This window comes from Diorhabda sublineata, chromosome 3, assembly GCF_026230105.1.
Source record: "Diorhabda sublineata isolate icDioSubl1.1 chromosome 3, icDioSubl1.1, whole genome shotgun sequence".
NCBI lineage: Eukaryota > Metazoa > Arthropoda > Insecta > Coleoptera > Chrysomelidae > Diorhabda > Diorhabda sublineata.
In genome coordinates, this window is record NC_079476.1 from 18,170,561 (window position 1) to 18,193,470 (window position 22,910).

Consider the following 22,910-nt stretch of genomic DNA (forward strand, 5'->3'; position numbering starts at 1 on the left):
ATAGAGTAAAAAATTTATTTATTACCTCCTACATCGGCAAAAAGCATTAACAATTTAACCATTGATGGAAATTTGTTTGGAAGCTTGAATATTTAATAAAGGTGCTGTTTTAACAGCTTCTGCTCCTAAAGAGAAGGATTTACTAAGACCTACGTTACCAACAACTACTGGTTTTGGAGGAGGTACTTCTAAATGTCCTGCGAAATTAGCTACTAATTCTTCCGCTGCATTCAACGTCGGGACAGGGACCTATAAACCAAAACAAGTCAAAAACATTTTAAATAGGCATTCATTTTAACGATTACATTGGAGGTAGTTTCCTCTTCATGACTTAGTTATTATGGAATTGTAGAAAATGGGCTAGAGTAAGAGTGAAAAAGAGCTATTGTAATAATACAAGAACACTTAAAACATTTTACTAAAATTGAATAATCACTATTTCTATATAATATGAATCATTTGAACTTTATAAAAATTGTTTATATATGAATGAAAATACATTTTCAAAAATTTCGGACCACATAATAGTGTTCGAAAGTTTGGAAAGAGATCTTAAAGGATCAATATTAACCACATGCTTAGTAAATGCTGTTTTGAAGGTTGTTATCAAATACTATAGTCCTTCTCTTATTCTGAATATCAAGGAATCTACTCGTCCACAACTACCATTTATCCTAAGAAGGTGCTAGTTAACTGTATAACATCAAAAAGCAATAATACTAAATTGAGGTATGGGGTTGGTCTACACGGACCCTCTGAGAGGCTTTGATACGATGTTATTCATGACATAGTCGCGAAGAAGAGTAAATAAAACGAGCCGTTCCAACAAAATCATCTATCGTTTCAGTATCTACATCAACTAGCTTCTTATATCTATTTATATTTCGATAGAAATTGTATGAATTATGTGAAACGTTATTAATTTAAAGTTATAAACAGACGGAAGATATTTTTTTTCAAAGACAGTTTCTAAAGATAATTGAGAGCTTGTTTTTGAAAAAGAATGTTCCTAAATGACAGTCCGTTCTTAGAAAAGACATTCTTCGGAAGTCACTTGACAGGTTGTTTCCAACAAAAACAGTCTTGGAACACAATTGAGAATTTTTGAAGAAGACAAGAAGACAATTTTGAGCTTACTGAACACACCGCTCACACTACCTCTACACAACATTCAAAATTACACTGTTTGACTCGTGTGTCGATAATCAAGTTATCATATTTATAGACTGAATGTAAATTAAAGCTTAATAACTTGCCTTACCTGTTTTATAACGAATTCTCTCACTAACAAACCTTCTCAGGCGAAAATTAATTCCAACGGAAAAACCTCCTTGTGAGAATCTTCACATTTATATTACAAAACTATAGAATGGACTGTAAGGGATTGACCCTCTGGTCCTATTTAAGCTTTTCTTACATTTATCAATTTCATTACATTGAAACAATTGTTAGGTAACCCTAGGGATGAAATACCAAATTTGGAAAAGAGTGATATGTATGAGATAATATGTGGTCATTATGACGGGAGATATATTGGGTAGACTAAGAGAGAAAAATCGAGTACTGCCGATCACGCTGCTAGTTATAATCATGATATAAATATTAATAATGCAAAATTGTTAAGAAATGTATCCAATAATAATTTTCGCATCAACCATGTTGGTTATTAGCGATGGATTCGCATCTTCATTTCCTTGTATTCCTTGATGAGAGGGCACCCTCAAAAATCTGATATCTAAATTGTTGTTTTGTATTAGATGCAATCGTTTCTTTATTTGCAGATCAAGATGGTTGTTGGTATAGATATTTTTTAAGAATATGAAGGCCTTTAATTGCCTTCTTGCCGTCTGTTATAATACAGGTTTTTGTAGGTTCCAATAATAAATTGTTGGATCCATTTGAAAGCATTTAAATTGCTTAATATGAGAAAAGCTCAAATAAGAACAAAGAGTCAATACATCATAATTCATTCTACAATTTAGTGATGTAAATGTGAAGATTCCCGTCAAGGAGTTTTTTTCCGCTGGAATTAATTTACGCGGGAGAAGGTTTACTGGTGGGAGAATTCAATATAAAACAGGTAAGTAAAGTTATTAGGTTTTAGCTTTCCTTCAGCCTCTGAAGGCGATAACTTGGTTATCTAAACGCGTCGTACAGTGTAATTGTAATTGTTAGTGTAATGGTAGTGTAAACAGTGTGTTCACTATGAATATCACAACGGTTACAGAAATTCCAACTTAATTTTGATAATGACAGATAGAGGCAAAAGACGGGTCCCAAAGACAAACGACGCTTTGTTTTCAATGAAAAGAGTCAATTGAGAGTTTGTTTTCTTTGTTTCTATAAAAACAAATCATACTATATTTTCGAAGAATACAGTCTTTAAAAATGAATGACGTTTTGTTTTCCAGGACGAAAGTCTCTAAAGATAAATATTGGCTGGGTTTTAGAGAAGATAGTCTCTAAAGACACATAACGGTTCTATTCTCCAGGGATACTCTCTAAAGACAATTAAGAGCATGTTTTTTATAAACAATCTCTAACTGAAAATGACGATTTGCTTTTGGAAGAGACAGGTCCTAAAGTCAAGTGACTTTTTATTTTTGAGAAATATATTAGATATATATCGATGGATTTTTTGATAAAAGAAAGCAGTCTCTAACGATAAATGATGTAAAAGGAACTCTTCAAGGACATCTAATAGTTTCTCTACTTGATAAAAGAGACCAAACTTGAATATCGGAATAAAGCCATTTTTTATTTTTTTCAAAGCTACATTCACATGCTTATTAGTACCGGTCAACCGCTGTTAGTTTTTCTACTTTATTTGTTATCTCAAGGTTTGTTCAACAGATATATCTATATATATTTCAAATGTGTTTATTAACACTTAGAATCGAATAAATTCATTCTGGTTGTTTCTAAAACCATTTAGTATCTACAAATAACGTCAATTGATCTTTCTTTTTGATGAAAATCAAGTGACATCTCATTTTTCTTTTAAAGAAACATTTTATTCGTTACTTGATTCAATATATCACTAGATTAATGTTGATTTTCTGATAAAATATGAGTTTTCAGGAATTTCAATCTTTATTTTCACCTGTTATTAACTTTACAAGAAAATTTTATCCATATAAGTGACAATTATTTCATTTCTGTTGAACATACATTGAATATTGTAACAAAAAATGTTGTGATGAGAAACTTCTTACATTTATCCCGTGAGTTATAGTTTTTTCCTTTACAATAACTGGAGCAGGTTCTTCTACAATATCTTCAGTATATCTGTATGCGGGGATTTCTACTGGGGGTGGTTTTACGAAAGTGTTTGTGATGATGCTATATAATTAAAATTCAACGCAGATGTTGAGAAGATTAATGACAAAAATGGAGTTTCTAGCACGTTTATCCACAATCACTATACAATTTATTTACTTTGTCTACTTTAATATGACCCATTTTAGATGTCAATATTCACATAAATGTGACAGACAGATTAATTATAATAATAATATAACAAAATATGTTTTTTTATTGGCTTATTCAACATAATTTTTTAGAATGAACGAAGCAGCAACTATCCGATCATACATAAATTCGAATGTTAAAAACTGACCCATTTCATTCTAATTTAGTTGTACTATTGAAATGAGATCATTGATATTGAATGTACAGAGTGTCCCGTATAAGAATCGACACGAAGAAAAGGTGAATAGGATTTCTTTGGAACTCAACAATTCACAAATACAAAATTTGGTACACTGTAAGACTGTGGTAAGACTGTTGAGAGTATTAATAATGGTAAGTTAAAGGCTAATCTGAGGAGTTTATTAGTGGTGATCTATCCTTAAAACTCCATTTTTTCATATGATTCGAAATATTTCTTTCTCATATCATAAATGATTTAGTTCTACTTTTTCTACTGTTTTTCATGAAACTTTGTAATTTTTAAGCAAACAAACAAAACTATGTTTTCAACAATGTAATTTAGAAAATTCCAAAAAAGGGGCTATAAATTATTATATTAAATTTGACAATTAGTGATTCAGCTCGTCTGCTAATGAATTTTTTTTTATTTTTCTCAGTTAGTGGAACATTTTCATTCCCTCCACACAATCCTACCACCAAAAACATATCGGTAAATGTACTGAAAAATGAAATTTTGAGTTTAGGTCTTCACAATGGTTCTACATAACTTAATGCTCTCAGCAGTCCCATACAATGTACAAAATTTGGTATTTCCATGTTAAGAGATTGCAAAGACATTTTTTAGCCCTGTTTAGGGACCATATAATTCTTCAGGCTCCTATTGTTCCACAATAGGAATCTGAAGCCACAATAGGATAATAGATATTCATAATTTTCATATTTCGAGATAAAGAATTATTGTTGAAAAAACATTTTTTTGAAAAAAAAATCAAAATATATCCAATATATCCTATTAGTATGATTGTGGATAACGCGTTTTAATATTTTGAATTTTTTTTTCATAAAACTCGCTTACAATATCTAATTTTCGTTTGAAAGTTTGTTTCGATTATATGGAAATAAATTAATTTAAATTTTGATTTACAAAATATCAAACAAATATGGCTTACAACCAAAACCAGCATATACTTTTAAATATATTCTGAATCTAGATTACAATTTCCAGCTTCTTTTTATAGAATCTATCAGCTACAAACTAAATTATTCATTAGTTATGGTTATAAAAACCACACATTAGGGGAATTATCAATTTATCTGCCTTTATGGTCTAATACTGAAACCATTGGGCTTTCTTACGATCACCCATCGAGCTTAGATTACACAAAAAATCCCACCCATATTAAATTAGAGTTAATAGAGTTGGCTATCTTCGAAGATAGCAATTCGACTAAAATATGAGGTTGCATCTATATCTATGATGAAAATTGAGAATTCTCAATGGAAAATAGGTTTTCCAACAGGCGCTCCAAACAACAAGGTCACGGCCTATGTTGTTTTATATTTTTTTGAGCTAGTTTTTTCTGTAGAACCACTGTAGATTCCAGATTTTACAAAAGAAAGGACTTCCGTGTTCATTATGAGTGATGTTTGGTTCACCAGATTTTAGAAAAGAAAGGACGTCCGTCTTCATTATGAGTATTGTTTGGTTCACCAGATTCTAGAAAAGAAAGGACTTCAGTCTTCATTATGAATATTATTTGGTCACCAGATTTTATCAATTATCACTTTTTACTTAGACTTTAATGATTTAAACCGCTATATAGGTTTCTTTATCGTACCTCGTATATTTTTTTTAACATCTAGACATTTCCAGTATCAAATTAAAGTCTAAACGAAGCAGTCAGTTCCGGGTTAGCTGCGAAATAAATTATCCTGTCAAATGAAAAAAGAAAAATATGTGGATCGGTGCATTTTCCCTATAATAAATCAGGAACTTTTAGATGCATACTGGGATGGGATATTCTAAATAACAATAAATTCTCTTCCACGTACACTAACGAACATGTTGCGGTTACATGTGAATAAGACGGTTTTGTTTAGATATTCAGTAGTATAATTGATCAGATGCGGTCAGATTTGTAATAGTGTCAATAATAAATATATTTGGTGCGTTATCTTAACCGAAAAGTTGTATTATAAGGTGAAAAATCAAATGAGGAAGACCACAGGTAACCTCATAATCAATATTGTCAATCCTGTTCCCACACTGTTCTTGTTGATACCTCTGTAATCGATTTATTGGTTGTTCTAAAATGAAATGTAACATCAACTAATATGTATTCAATTTACATTCCAAGAAAAATCCACGTTCTATAAACAACAGATTCTATGCTTGTCTTGTTGAAGAGATATAATGTCTTGAAGTTGATTCTATGTTGTCCCTTGTGCTGTAATTCCAGCCTTATTTGTGTTATGATAACAGATATATTTAATAATGAACATGCAAATCAATATTTTTGAAATTATATTTAATGAATGTATATCCATGCTTCTATATCTCTAGATATTTTATTAAATAGTTTGTTTCTCTATTTATATATCTTTCATTAAGCATTTGATTGATGGGTAGAAAAAAAGTTTTTAGAAATTAATATCCTATTACAACATTTGTAGAAATAATTTTTGTTTAAGTTCAGATTAAGGAATTGAAAAGAATTTCCTTTACCAATGTTTAATTGTATGCACCTACGAATAGTTCATTGTCGATGAAATTTTTCAAGAAATCTGAAAAATCTTATGTTGTTTCAAGGATATTTCCTTTTCAAGAAAAAAATGTCATGGCTTGATTATGGAAGATACTGAATTTTGTTTTGTTTTTGAATGTACTTTTTATCAAAGTGATACAAAATATGATATACAATGCGAAACATTCTTGAAAATTGTAATAACCCAGAAACGTATGTGCAAAGACGAAACTTCGAATTATTGTGGGAAATTTTTTGAAAAAAATTGAAATTAAGCTAAATGAATACCCCTATCATTTCTAGAAAACAAATGCTAGAAACTTTATTTTCCTCCTTCTAGTTTTCTTAAAAACCGATTTCTTACTATACTCGTAAATATATTTTTATTGACTTTTTTGTCCACTCTGAATGTTGACTATTCTTTAACAAATTTATAGTGTACAATTTTTTTCAATCTCTTAACTATCTAATTATAACCAAAAACAACCCTAACGAACATAAACAATTTAAAATTCCAGGAAAAAAAGAAGGCATGATATTTTTTAGAATCTTAATGAAAAATGTTTTGCAAAGGTTTTTTTTTGGTATCGTTCAAGATTAGATATTAAAAAATCAAACAGTTTTATTTTGTAATTTACTCTACTCAAAAAATCTCTCAGCAAAAATTATAAATTGCTGCGTGTTCTACGGCATTTTGGTAAATGTCTTGTTTTTAAATAAATTTTGGAATTTAAACCTGGCCGTTAAATCAATGTCCTAAGCATACATACTGTTTTCTTCCTTACATTCTGGATCCGTTGTTGAAATTAAGCCTTCTAACTATTTCCAGTAACCTACAAAAATTTCATATTCATCTTATTTTAGAATCAAACATTTTTGCCTCCGGGAATAATTAACTTCATTCCAGTCGCGCGCTGTTGAATACTTTTGGTATAAAATCTCGACTGAGAAGAGAAGTTCGTTGTTTTGATAATAAATATAAATGAAACATAGCCTCTTAGTAATTGTTTTCATTACAATTCCTTCAACTTCTCAGAAACCAAACTTCTGATATGAATACTAATTTTTCACTTATTTTACATCCTCGTTTTGTTTGGACATTTACAATATTTTTTCGACAACCAAGTTATCATCTTCAGAAATTGATGATAATATAAGACCTATTAACTGGATTCACCCATTTGATACTCAAATTATTCACCATTCTTCACTATTCACTATTCTCTCACGAAAAATACTTCAAAAAACTCTTAGACGAAAACCTTCATATTTATTTTTTAATTACTAAATTATAGAGTGGGCTGTAAGAAATAGGCCCTTCGTCCCTATTTAAACTGTTCTCACATCCCACTACCAACGGTTCTAGAAATTTCAGCTTAGATGTAGTATAATGGATCTCAATTAATAATTTAACATAGTTATCAATTTTTATTTATGCAATAATTTTGTGTCAGCTCGCTTGCATATACATAGATGACACTAGGTACTAACTTCAGAAGACAGGTGCGACAGAAGAGTCAAGCAATTTTAGTTAATTTGAATTGAATAAAATAAGTTCGTGTGAAAGTGAAGTGAACCGGATTAAGATATCTGATATTCTAAAAATATCCAAGGAACGTGTTGGAAATATCCTGAATGAATATTTCTGTAAACGGAAACTCTATTAAAAGTAAATGCCACGTGATTATACAATTGATGATTCTGAGCAGAAAGTCAATCAGTGGACTGCACGTTATAAATCGACTCCAGAGTGTGTAAGTACATAAAAGCCGGCTGACAAGGTGATGGTATCCGTATATTCAATGATTATCTTAAAAATCAAGAAATCAACAATACCTATTATTACGTAGCATTATTGGAGCATTTGATAAATGAAATCTTGGAAAAACGGCTTCTATTGAAGGAGAAAGAAGAGTTATTCAATGAAGATATTGCGTCGCGTTACAAATGATGTGAATATTGTATGAGCTTTGCTTAAACTTGCTTCCGCATCTACCTTATCCTCCAGATTTGACCCCCAACGACTTTCTATGCCCAAACCTCAAAAAGATGGTTGCTGGATAGCCATTTTTTGCTTATGAAGAAGTTAGCGAAGAAACTGGATTCTATTAAGAAAGTTTTTATTTATACCAACCTACAATATTTTCAGTCCTCCTGGTATAACAACACAAAGAGTTGTAAACACTACTTAATTTTACAAAATAATGGTGTTCATTTTAAGTCCATAGGATTAGTTTAAACAAACTTACAGTTTAAAAGTCTGGATAGGTTTTATACCCCCCGAGAACCGTTTCAAATAGGTACTACGTCATCAGCGCCGATTATGTGAAGGAGCGGCCGGCCGGTATCACAAAATTCCACTAACTAGAGTAACTAGACGCTATTTTGAAGACGAGGAGTTATTTTGCGAGTTACTTAGAGTATTGATATATTATAAAAATGGAGCAGGAGTTTCTTCGTAGTCAATAAGTCAACTTGCTCCAAATATATTCACTTGCATTGGTTAGTTATGCACAGTAAAAGCCTGAATTACATCGATAAATTGATTTCGTACGAGAAATCATCACGTTACTCCAATTCGTAGTGATAACACATCTGTAGTTCAAAGTGTCCAATGTCACAATTGTGCTACTGTAACGGAGGCTGCATTCTCGCTGTTACATTCTTACCTTAGATGCATCGACGAAGCGAAGAAACAGCTTTTACTCTTGTAAAGTGCTATTGGTCGAAATCAACATTGTCTTTAGTAGGTATTTAAAGATCACAGTTCCTTGTGGAACACTAATGAAAACTTTATTTGGTGTAGTTATTTGGACAGACTAATTATCTATTCTGACGATCGGCGCTGATGACGTAGCAGTCGAGCCGTTACGCCACGAATTTTGATTAATTATTAAGTAATTATAAATGCTAAAGAAACCAAATAAATTTCTAAATTCAAGTTTCAAAGTGCCATATTGTATAACATAATAATCCAAATGTCGTTTCGAAGCTCATTGTTGTCATTCATGACTGGAACGCGGACTATTTTATATTAACAACCGTTATTTTCTTTCACACACATAAAAATACATCAATCAATTACGACGTGTTTGATTACCTCTCTCATATTTACGAAAAAATAAGTATTACTTAACTCTGACGGTAAACTCTAAACAATAATTTGGTTGCCGTAACGCGCGTCAGACAGTGTGAGTGTTCAGTATGAATATTACTAAAGTTTCCATAAATTTCCAACTTATACATCAGAGTTAATTATTTAATTAGTTTTTATTTATGGTTTTGAACGTTTTTAAAAGCTGGTTATGATTGTAAACCATAGTTATTGATTAGAAGTAATTTTGACTTACACTTGTTTGCGATGATGGGGGCGTCTACGTAGTTTGTATTTTCTTTTTTCTACGTAGACGGGTAACTGTACTGGTGGTGGTTGCTGTGCAACAATACCTTGTGCTCTGAAACATGTGATATTAGTAATGTTATAATGATCTCAACTGATTCTATAAGCAAATAAATGAAACAAACAGCCCACGTAGATGTTATTGGAATACTTCATTGAAAATTATAGACGTCGCAAGTTCTCACAATTTGAAAAACAATATTTTACCTTACGTCCAAATTCAGAGCAGCTTGAGGTTCATCAATATCCTGCTCAACAACAGTTTTTTGTATGTTCTTCACTTTTTCTTTCTTGGCAATAACTTGAACATTAGATGTATCCACTAAAATTAGAATCAAAAATAGTTTTACAAAAATTTTCAACGTTTCTTGAAGATTATTTAAATACAGAAATTGCAGGAAGCTATTGATATTGACTGAGGTAATGAAGCACTACTGATGAATTGTAAAGTATATTAAATTATTTCGATCACTGAATAGTTTGTAAAAGGCTTTTATAATATTAATACCAACCACAAAAGTCAATAATTTCACCAGGTATGTAAACTTAATAAAAGAGTGCTTCTGAAAGTTTTTAGATAAAAAGCTGTCTGATTATTAATATATGATAAAAAAACGTTATTTGCAGAGCATCAATATGCTAATTTTTTTTTTATTTTTCTGTTTTCTCAGGGCTTCGGCCCACAACTCCGCACCATACGAAAGGATCTACTGGAGTGTGCTCATCAGTAACTGCTTCTTACTCGTCGCTGGTGCACAGCAGTGCTACAAATTTCGTCAACCGATAGTTATTTTGATATGATTGGCTGTGCTTTTGATATCAAGTTGTTCATCTTTTACTTGAGTAGGAACAATCAATGACAATTTCGGTCTTGTTTAGAACCAACGACAGTCCATGGTCTTCCATCTGCATCCTTAGAAGTTAGCTTGTATTGTGGAATTTGCCGAATTGATCGCCACTCTCCTCTATACCTCATGTACCACTGTCTTTGGTGTATCAACCAAATAAAAGATCTAGTTTGGCTTTGACTGCAGATAGTGGCGCATGTTAAAATTATTCCAGTTTTTTTTTTCCTTTTTACTTTAATTTTCGATTTTTGTCTATAATTTTAATTCATCCATTCGTTTACTCTCAATAATATCAACTAATTAAATTAAATGGAGGTAATGGCTTGTTGGTGATCATTCTAATAGTGAAAATAGTGTTAATATGGAAGCAAGTCGAAAGTATACAACATGTACAAATCCAATGTCATAGAGTTATTTGAAATAAGAGTACCTAAGACGAGAATATGGAGATCAGCTAGAAAATACAAGTATCAAACAGATTGCACAAATAACTTCTATTCTATTTTGTACCCTGTCATAAAATACTTAAAATTGAGAGTATAAAGTGGTATTTAAAAGACCTCCGTATTGTCTTCGGAACTATTATATATAAATAAAAATATTAAGGGTTGTTGAGTGAAAAAATACATTATAAGAAAATCTAGAAAATCCTGAAATTGATTGATAAATATGTTTATCAATTGAATTTATCCTGTAAATGAAATAAAGGTTAAGTTATTCACTTTAGAGGTCCCGGTCATAAAGCAAAAAAGTTTGATATGTTCAAAATGTAGACCATGAGCCGGCAAAGATGAAAATGTGACACGTGATTTCTCCATTAGAAGTCATCATGGTGACGAACTCTTCGTAATTGTCTTGAACCTCGCCGTCGATGTCGACCTCCCTGATCATTTAGTCGATTTCTTCGTCCATCAATTTTTCTTGTGTCTTTCATTTTATCATCGTTCAAAAATCATCAACAGCAGCTACTTCATTAAACACATCTTGTAATTCGGCTTGAAGTCCATGAGTCCATGAAGTAAGGAATTTATTTACGGAATATTGAAGTACATAAACAAATAGCTTCTGAGAAATTAATTTGTGAAACTGTGTGTTTTTTAGTTTCATTTGAAGCGAAACGTAAACTCATTTTAGACGCCATTGTCTATGTATGCAATGTTGCCATTAATCATTTAGGGGTCGCATTATGTTTTTATTAATGGAATTTTTTCAACAGTACTATCACTATTTGGAAGCCATATCTCAATTTAGTTGATATTTCAATTTTTTTCACAAATTCAACTAACTCGCTTTTTCTTAAAACGCACATTTTCAATCATCATTTATTCTTCTAATAATTGGAAGAGTTAGGTTAGGTTAGACTAGGCTAGGTTGTTATTTTATTGTTATTATGTTATGTTATTTATAACTTCAAGCAATTATAAAGTTAACAATCTATGAGTACTATGTAGTCGGTGCTAATATACATCCATTATAACCTCAGTTTTAAATTACTTCAAAAAAGACTCCTTTCACGTTGGGGTCTTGCAGTTCTTATCAGGGGGAGTGGGCACCTCTCACAGCTCTCTCCGGAAGCGCAGAGAACTCCTTAATATGTTTGCAAATTATAGTAGTCGGTACCGATTTACACTCAACAAAACCTCAAACTTTATCTTATAATAGAAAAACGGAGGGTGCTCCGTAATAGCCCTTCACAGAGGGCCTTCCTCCGTTGCCTCGTTCCTACCACCACCAGCAAATAACTATCAAACGACGCGACGCTCCATAATTTGATTTCACCCTGTTCTCACAATTTACTGCTTGTCTTTCAATTCTCCATTCTGTTTTATTATAGTTTTGATTAATTGCTCCCAAAAGTCCTAGGATATGCGTTCAATGATATTATTCACTTTTTTTCTGTTTCTGAACCAGATAACTTTCGTATTGGTTGGCACATTCATGAATATTTGTGTCTTATAACATGAAAAAAATTAAAATGTGTACATTTATGTCAAAAACACGTCATATTTGGGAAATATGTCATCTAGAACGACTAGTAGGAATTATTACAACCCTTAATATTCAGTTTACAAATTTTATTAGTTCATGAATGAGTAAAGGAATATAATTATGATATTCATCGATGGCACCACAATCCCAATGAAATTTCTTGTTATCAAATTAATTTTTACCAGGACTGTCCTCTTCAACAAATTCTTGTTGGAACTGTTTCACTTTATACCCTCCAGCTGTATTATAATTCGCTTGAGAATTCACATTCGCACCTAAACCAACATGGAAATCGAGACTCCCTCCTGCTCCTACATCTCCAACAGCTATTTGATAAATGAATGAATATAAAAAACAATAACATCGATAAATATTAACAAAAGATGAATATTATCGTTATATTTTGAGAATATTAGTTTTTTATAAAAAAATATTGGCTTTAAGTAACTCTTTTAAGAAAACATAGATAAATTAGATATCATCAATGTATTGAATTTAAAAATAATATATAAAGGAATGATAACATCCCATATACGTTTTCCATGTTCAATGAAACCCTAATACAACATTTTATACCTCATGATTTCTTTTTCCTATTATTGTAATTACTATATTTTAAGATAAATACCTGCTGCAACGTTTTCTTTCCTCTCAGATATATTAATCGCTGGTTGGCCGATACTTTTAACTCTTCCTTTATATAGTCCACCAGCAGAAGCTCCTGCGTAGGATGTACCGAAAGAACCTTCGGAACCAGCAGTTCCTCCTATACCAGCTTTTGCACCAACTCCTCCTCCTGCCGTTGCTCCGGCATATAGACCTCCGGCTGATCTACCTAAACGAAAACAAATTCATCATTATTATAGAATAGGAAACTACTATTTACGAAATAAATTGAGTACCTGCTCCATTTACTCCTCCTCCTAAACCAGCCCATGCTTTTTGTCCGAAAGGTGTACCTGCTTCAGCTTGTAAACCCCCGTCGGCTTCGTTTCCTGTTAAAATTCCACCAAGACCTGCGGCGGCGTGGAAACCCAAGAAGTTAACTCCGATTTTACCGTTTTCGAAAGTTATTGGAAACTTGAATGTCTGAGAACACACAAAAATGAAATAAGAATATTAGATTCATCCTATTTCCCAACCACACGAAAATTTCAAGTGGTGAAATGATAATTTATTCATGTTTTGTGAGAATGAAACCGATTATGAACAGAAAAATATTGATGTGAGAGGGTTTCTACTCAAGTTTCAAGATAGACAAACAAAAATTAATGTTTATAATTGGATATGAGTTGATGATTTTTCAAAATATTCTCCAATAAGATCAATACGCTTTTTCAGGCGTTTGAACTAATTGTCGAAGTATTTTTTCCATGTACATTGAGGTAAGTCCAAAACTGTGATGAGCACATCAACCGCTTCTTAAGGTGTAGAAAAACTTTAACGTTCCAATTTATTTTTGATTTACATGAATAAGAAGAAATAATTGGATTGTACGTTGGACGACCCATCAATTCTATGCTTTGACTGTTCCAAAACGATTTTGTTTGAACTTTTGTGTGAGTGCTCGCATCGTCGTGGTAAAAAATATATCTTCCATGATTGGTTTCCCTGATGTTTTCGAATACTTCTGGCAAACAAATGTTTGTGTAGGTACACTTTCAGAATTGACTTGTCCTGTCCTGTCCTATACGAACAACTTGGATTTTGCTCATCTTGGAAGACCCATACGTGGATTGTTGTTTCGTTTCGGGTTGATATGAAAATATGTCGGATTAATCCACGCTGAAAGTCATAGAAAATCATCGGACGATTTAACTCCATTTTTTTCACAAAGATGAATTCTTCAAGTATCTGTAAGCAATTCAGCACTTATATGACTATAGGTTCTGAGTACTTTATCATTGAAAATGTCAAACTTCATGATTGAAAAATCAGAGTTGCCAAATCTCAAAACTTGAGTAGCAACCCTCTTTCTCAATTCCAATTTCAAAACAATCAATGAATAAACAGTTTTCTTCAGAATAAAGGTCATGAAATGCATTTTCATGAGCAGATTAATAATATTAGGAACTGTAGTATGGATTAATCTGCACCCCAATTAAATGAAAGTTGTAGAAAGGTATAGGCATTGCAATTAGCTTATTCAATATATTTTATTTCGCCTATATTCATCAAGCAATTCATCATTACATTTGGAACAGTTTACGTGACCTTTGCCCATATTTCAAATCATTTACAATGCACCAAGTTTCCTTAGATGTGTTTGTAACTAACGACATGCACTTCTTAGATGATTTTGGTCAACTGTTATCGTAACGTACGACGTATAAAATTCAAAACTTGGAGTATTTTTATTTGAAACGCTATTAATTTGCTTGGAAATTCCGAAAATTTAATTTAACTCAGTAGTGAAGTCAGTCACAAATTAAACGAAATTTTGATAACTTATGATGGTCAAAAACTGCCATATGGTCTAATAAATTTGAAATAATTAGTAAATATTTCACATGTAATTGAGCGAATTGTTTCTTTCATGGCTGCAAGTAGAATTCTATCAAAAATGATAATCGACTACGAGTTTAGTTGAATGTCACTTACTGAATCGTCTGTATTAGATGTGGGTGCTGCTCTAATGACGTTTAAGGCAGCTATAATAACAACACCTATCATTGTGAGCATTTTCATCGTTTCTGGAAAAGAAATAATGAAAATAATAAGTAAAATAAACATTATAAATCAAATTTTGAATCTTTTAGAGCTTTTGAGTTGGTTCAATCTTGCTAACACAGCTCATCTAATATTTCTGTTTGATAAAGAACAAATTGCAGGAAATCACTTTAAAAATGCAATAAAAGCAAATCCTAGTGATTAATTTACTTTCTGGTTGTGTAGGCAGTAGCCCTGGGCGGCAAATTTCAAGCGACAGCAAATTTTGTACAACAGTTATTCCAATCCACAAAATTTGGAAAAAAATTATGTTCATACAATGAAGATAAGTTTTGAATTAGTACGTAACTTTAAAATAACTCAACAACAAAATTTTAATTAACTAATTCGAAGGAATGTCGATGTGAATAAGCGTATAGAAAAAATAAACTAGAGAAATGAGAAAAAAACAAAAAGGCAATTGGAATTTCTGCTATTGATAACTTTATATTTAATACGTTTTTTCGTTGTCAGACTCTTAGTTCAGTCAGCAAAACGGCAAGTTCTTTAACCATTGTGAAGAAGTGAGCAGCTATTTACTATCGACTTCACGTCAAGAAATGCCTAAGATTTCAGTTCTTTTATGCATAGGGTCAAACCTAATGATATAGTTTTGTTCTTTTATTGCGAACTCAGCCCTTTCCATTGTCACATATATTGAAAAATTTAAAGAAAATATCTCAAGTGTAGGAAATTAGATGAAATGGAACTTAGACATTTTTGAATCGATATGAGCCTTAGAGGCACTTAATTTTTTGTTAAATAACAGGGTTGTTTGTAAAGTTTTCGCCTATGATAAGAAACTCTGCATACCCAGTGTTACATTAGTGTTACCCACAAATTTTTTGGAATCAGACCGTCATTGAAACCTACCATTTTGATCTTTTGAATCAAATTGATTCAAAGTAAACACGAAATTGATCAACCCATGAGGAGAATCTTCATCACGACAACGTCAGGCTTCACACAGCGGTTGCAACTGCAAGAAATGAACTGAAAAATATTTGATAATCCATCTTTTCACATGTTTCTTCATTTCTCAATTGGTTATATATCAGCCCAATGTCATTTTATAAGAATCTTTCACATTATTGCGATTTTTCGATGTAATTTCTTGTCTTTGTAACATCTAATTAACAATATTCTGTTACTGAATACTTATCAAAAATGCCATTTAGGTCGAATCTGTTTATTAGATTGATAATTATAATCATCTCCTGTGAAACTCAATTAAGTTTCCGCAGAGAAATTATGAAATCCGATAGAATTTTCATCTAATGATTGAGCTTCATATTATCAAACGTATTTTTTCATAATAATATTGATTACAGTCATAAATAACCGATAATAAGGTTCATAACTTCAAATTTCAAACTTGCAGTCTAAATTTACCTCATCTAAATTTAATGAGACTCTAAAGGATAACAGTGTACAGTGCGGTTCAGTATTCATTGTCCAAACATTATTGGAAAAAAAATCAATGAGCAAGGCTATATTCCTACCGAACTAATTGAATCAGGAACAGAGACACTATACGAACATATGAAAAAACTGTTCCAGAATTGTATGTACGGCGTGCAAATGTACTACAGGAATGGAAAATTCCCATAAGGTTGACAATCTATAAACTGCAAACCAAAATCGAAAGAGGCGAAAGAGCAGGCTAGATGATCTCCTATACTGTGTCACATACAAATCCATTTATGATATGTGGATCTGTAGAAGACATGTAACAGGCAAACAAGGCTAGAACTAACTTCACATGTAGGTTATAAAGGTTAATAAATGCAGTGCAATGAACATAAAAGAAGTGCTAATATTCTAAAGGGATAATTCACTGAAGGAAATTTATTTGCGATTATAATAATGCCCTTATTCAATAAGTTGATGTGGAAAGCAGATTTTCCATTTGTAAATTTATATATTGAGACAGGAGACAAAATTTTTTGATTAGGAATTTCTGAACACATTTAGTTTAGTACCTATGTGTAAAAATAGAAATGTTCATTTATTTTACAGTGAATCAATAAATTGATGTTTGATATTCTTACTAAATTATTTGTATACTTTTGTGCATATTTTGGGTTTTCGTTTCTTCACTTGTCAGTTTCTAAAGTGAGTTTATACGATCAAATCGATTTATTTTTCTCTCTTTAGAATTCCTTTGGAATTTATACTATACATTCGGTTCGAACGACAAATCTCGTTAGAAATTTAATAAAATATGAACGCCATCGCTTTGGAAGGTTTTTTCATTATATTCGATTTACTGTTAAAGTTTGATGAATTTCTCTGATGTATAACGTAAAAATGAAGCTTCTAACGTTATTAGAATCTCAACTTCTTTTTCAATCAATTTTAAAATAACTTAATTACATTGTCAAAATATTATTCGCTTCCATAATTTTCACAATAAAACAGAATCTTTTCCTTTCTCTTTTTTTATAATATAAAAAATTGGAAGCAGTAAGAATTTCTTCTTATTTATCATAATTTATGTTGAATACAGAATCCATTTCCAGCTCTATTCAACATATAATCTCAAAAGACCACTTTAGATTTAAAATTACATTTTAACTGTTTCCACAAGTTAAACGTTTATCAAATTTTCATTTAAATGGAAAACGTTAAGTTTTTTTATGATTATAAAGTAGAAAAGGACGTAACGACAAATTTTTGTTATACAAATAAGAAACCTTAATGTAGAAAATATGAAATTGAACTCAATTTTCATGACAAAAGACAATTTGAAACAATAGAAAATTGTACAAACATGCAAACTCCATTTGTAAATGCTCATATTCATAATGTCTAATAATTTACGTACAGGTGAGACTGTGCAAAAATTGAACATTTATAAAATCATTTAAAATCAAAAATTAGCAGATTTTGAACCAATCGTCTTTTTGTGATACAGTGCAAAGTGTCTCAAGCATTCTATTTGAAGGAGGGGCCTAGTTGAGAAAAAAACCCAAAGAGGACAAAACTTAACAATTTCTGAGCAGTAAGATAAATCAAGAAGCAACAAAATACATTCGATTCGAAAAAGTCTCATCAAACGTTGTGAACAAAATTATGGTTAAGAATGAAAATTGCATTTGAGCAGCGGAAAATTCATTTTGAAAAGTGCACACGTGCCCGCGGTAGCCATATAAGCGAAGTCCATTCATAAATGTTTTGAATGTACTTCAACCCGATAATAAAGTTTTAAAATATCTCAAATGGTTTTCATTTTATTTTGAAAAAAAGTTGTCAAGTCCTCATTGGAAAACCCCATAGTTTACATTTTTCCGATATAAAGAGTCTGGGTTATTTTGGTGGAAAATTTAATATTCTTCTTCATATTCATTTTCAAATTGCTCTTCAGTATCTATTATGTCATTATCAGATGTAGTATTAATTCTCATTACTCGATATTTTCTTATTTTTATTTAATTCCTTCATATTTTTGTTGTTAAGTGTAGTCTTTAGTATATGTTTTTTTGCTATTTCTTTACGGGATGGCATCTAGGTGAAGGTTTTGTTTCTCTTGAGGTTTTGTATGAACAAGTCCAAACATCAATCATGCAAGTCTTGGTTCGGGAGCTGCATCTGGAGTACGCTCTTATTCATTATTGGGAGTACATGTAGTCCTGATATCAGAAAACAAATTGTTGTTGAAGTGATATATGCCAGTTTCAAGAAATAACTATAAGTAAACTGGACTGAATTGTAAATAAGCTACCTTTAGTCTCAGGTTATCGTGAAAATAACGTTTGTTTCTTAATAAGAGGCACAGCTATTGAATAATGAGGTTGGTAATATAAAATATTCTATTCCTCTTTCTCTACATCCCTCTTTTCTGTAGCAGCGGTGTTTCATCACTTCAAACCACACCCTGTTTATAAGACAAAATAAAAGATTGTTTTACTATCAAGAATTTCAACTTTCGATTATACTAATTTCTGTAGTATTTCACTTTTCATAGTATAAAGATATTAGAGAAGTGTAATTTTCAATTAAAATTCTTCCGAATTCCCCATAAAAATATCTATAAAAATAAAAATAACAAAATTATTATGTGTAGTAAACAAATTCCACATATGTTCTCGAAGAAGTCTAAGCAGGTTTCACTTTTTTTATTCCTTTCATCAAATAATAACTTCATAATAATAGTCCAAAGTTGAAGGAAACAAACATTAAAAAAATTGATTACGTTCTTTAATTATTGAACATGTTTATTACTAGGTATTTAATTCGAAATTAATTTATTTAACTCTATCTTGAAAATATTGTGAAGCAGCGATATTTTTCAATATTTCCTTGTTATATTTACACTACTTCTTTCACTTCTTTGTTAACTTCGATCACAACATTATTTAAGTCCAATTCAAGGTCTACTTAGTTTTTTATATTCATGACGGTTCATCCAACCACATGATCATCATTTTAAATAAACGATTGAAGATTCAATTATTCTATAAAGTTGATAGGAATTGACAAAGATGTAAATTAGTGTTAAACAATGGAAGAAGAAGGAATACCACCAACATTTGAAGAAATGAAACTGAAACGAGAAATCTAGTAAAAACTAAGCAGTTTTTTCAAATTTAGAGAAGCAAATAAATTTTACTGGTACTTTTAGTGAGAATGCAAACACAAAATGTTGTAATTACATAAAAAATCCAACATTTCATCAAATTAACGACTCAACCCTTTCACTCCCAATGTGTCATATATATTCCGGCAGATGTTTAAGTATCCCTCAAGAAATTTTCCGCTCAGTTGAGAAATCTAATATAGGTCTGTTCCATTAAGGTCTTTTTTTATGGAATGCTGGAAAAACCAAAGATATGTGATTTCAGAATCGTAAAAGGAAAAATCCTATGGATAGATTTCAACTTCTTTCTTCCAAACTTTACTTAAATTCCTCTAAAACACCAAAAAGCCCATCAATGGAGGCGTAAAATGATAGGTTAGATGGCTACACATTTGCCTTAAACATTTATTCCGGAAAAGATGCAGATAGAAATCAAAGTGAAACTCTAAGAGAAGATGTTCCCCTAAAGTTAGCAGGAGCTACTCGAGAGATTGATACCAGCTTATGTTTTGATAGAGTCATCACAAAACTTATTGATGAATTACTCTTCGTAGAAATTGGTACATCAATAATCGCCAAAAAAATGTATAAGGTCGTTACATACAAAAAAAGATAACGAGGTGAATCTCAATTTTTGTGCAATCAGTACGTGTACTGTACATAGACACTAAAGATGTTATAGTACTTTCTAATTGTCATAGAGATAAAATGACTGAAAAGAAAGGCCAAAGATTGTAGCTAAGTGAATATTTCTCGCTTAAAGATGGTGGAGTTTTGTAATAAATATATAAGAAGTGATGTTATTTTAGATCCATTCATTGGCCTTCAAGATATTGAAAAAAAGACAACCAAGCAATGGAACAGGATTTTTAATCTACTTTTAATGACAGCTACGGATAACTCTTGAATCATATTTACGGAAGGACCGACGATAATATGGTAGGCCATCATCTTCGAGACCCAGGTTTATGTATATAGAGGATCACTTACATATCGAAGAAAAAAGAATTGAAACAATTCTTCGTGCGGCTTGAAATGTACCACTATGCAAAAACTGTTTAACTGCTTATCTTACTTAGTTTATATTAAAAAAATGTTTTCCCATATAAATTATTTGCGTTATTACAATAATAAAAACGAAAGATATGTATATGTCGAATACCCAATGGGACAAATATGTTCCTGGTTCTCAAAGGACTCCAATATCTCTTAAACGAAATAATATGGTGCTGAGAGGGGTTAAATATCAGTAATCTGCAAAATTTGTGGGTGATGTCGCATACATTTCAATTGCCTGTATTTTTGAAAAAATTACTCTAAAGAAAATAGATCCTGTGATCAACAAACTGTCACAATGTTGTAGTGTTGGATCCTATTGTAGTTGGTTCCCTAAACTAGTATCATAATGTTCCAATTTGTTAGTAATTATGGGATCGATAAAATAATTGAAATAAGTAGTTATATTGAGATTTTCTTATACAAATAGTGGTACCGTCTTCGTAGAAACAATTATTGTACAATAGATGGGGACGAAATGTCATTAAATTGTTAAAAAAATTGAAGCAACGATCAGGTTAAACTCATATACCCAATAATAATGTTTTTCCGGATGCTCATACTCTAGATACTCATACTTCAGTTGCTCAAAATGTTGTCATTAGGTATTTAATGTTGTAAGATGGTACTTGATGAGAAAACCAATTTAATGTGGTTTCTGGACATATCAAGAACATAACATGAGGTCATAGTGAGCTCTGGTTTACAACATGGATTGGTTGGCTTTTTTTCTGCTTTCCCATTGCCTGCTATATCCTAGTGACCTGATATCCACATTAGGTTCACTTCATTTGTGTTAGTTTCCGCTAGCTTCAGCCTACACTAAATATTCTTCGGGACCTTTGAAGTTGCTCCACTAACAGAGAGGTCCGATAAAGGCTACTTAATTCTATTGATTCATACTTTATTCTTGCTGAACAATTCTTCCAAATATAATGATTTTTTGTAACTTCACTATCTCACAACAATATTGTGTGAAGCCACCTTGTAATCCAAAGGGGATAGCATTGATTTTCAGATTACAATTATATTTTTGGTGACTGATTGTTTTCAAAGTAAAGTCCATACTATCATCTGTTTTTCTTATAACTTTACTTTTCCGACAGGAGACTCTTCCTCAGGAACTGGTATGCGGTCTCAGATGGAGTAAACGTCTGATATTAAATTGGACACCACCAGCTTTTTGGCTAATGACGTTAAAAATTAATAAAATAGATGGGAAAGCTGGAAACATCTTATGAATTGAATTAGTTATTAAAACTTATCAAACTAAAACTATCCATATTAATATTTATTGCTTAGATAAGGCTGTGACTTATCTACGAAAATCCGGGATGGTTGGTTGAGTTGAATTTGTAGTTTGCTGGTTGGATCCTTTGTGGTTGAAACTATCAACCTGGCAGTTATATAACAGCGAAAATAAAGAATAGAATCACCACAAATCTACTAAAATTCACTTTGATTCGGAGTGTAGATAGGTAGAGGAAGAATTCGATTCAATTTCTTAAAATACTCTAATGTTAGAATAAATAAATCCGAAGTGACTTTTGTGCCATAATACGTGAACAAACAAAATATTTGAGTAAAAACGTGACAAGCTGTTACATTCTATGATATGAGCTATTATAATAAAGGGTATTTTGCAGTACCTGCAATAGAAGATTTCATTCTTGAAACCCAAATGCCTTTTTTGATAAATGTAAATCTTCAACTAAAACATGTAGTTCGCATTGATTTGAAAGGTGTTGTATTACTTCCAAGAGCTAGGTTTCCAAGTATCTGTGTTAAAGGTAGAAGTTAAGCTCTCTTTTTGATTTAGAATTTTAGTTGTTAGCAAATTTGAATATTTTATTTTATAGTTTTCTAGTTATTTTATGCTTTGCAGGTATTTTCTTTGTTCACATTTTATTCTCTTAGGATTTCTCATCGAACAAAAAATATAGAATTGTACGTTAATAATGGCTTTTACTAGATCTTTTCATAACCAAAACCGTAAGTTATTAAATAGTATTAAGGTCGGCAAAATTTTTTTGTTGTCCCGATAATCCAAAATTACTTTCCAAGCAAACTTCGTTTTTACCACATTTTTTGTTAAACTATTCGTTATAAAACTCTTCAACATATTATTTACCAACAATTAAACGGGTTTATAA

At 31.3% G+C, this 22,910-nt stretch overlaps 1 protein-coding gene across 3 annotated transcripts in view; it reads right to left on the reverse strand.

The window, feature by feature from the left end:
* The window catches only part of LOC130441267 (glycine-rich protein 1), a 29,615-nt gene continuing 6,705 nt past the window's right edge, over positions 1-22,910 (reverse strand). Inside the window, exons 2-9 of one of the 3 annotated variants that reach the window (XM_056774860.1) lie at positions 15,015-15,106; positions 13,316-13,502; positions 13,042-13,248; positions 12,596-12,739; positions 9,784-9,898; positions 9,527-9,631; positions 3,216-3,342; positions 1-249 (exon numbers count right to left, since the gene is read on the reverse strand). In XM_056774860.1, the coding sequence (XP_056630838.1) occupies positions 55-249; positions 3,216-3,342; positions 9,527-9,631; positions 9,784-9,898; positions 12,596-12,739; positions 13,042-13,248; positions 13,316-13,502; positions 15,015-15,101 (1,167 nt within the window). In that variant the 5' untranslated portion in view covers positions 15,102-15,106 and the 3' untranslated portion in view covers positions 1-54. The remainder of the gene's footprint in view (positions 250-3,215; positions 3,343-9,526; positions 9,632-9,783; positions 9,899-12,595; positions 12,740-13,041; positions 13,249-13,315; positions 13,503-15,014; positions 15,107-22,910) is intronic. The other 2 variants (XM_056774861.1, XM_056774862.1) reach the window with 2 other exon arrangements.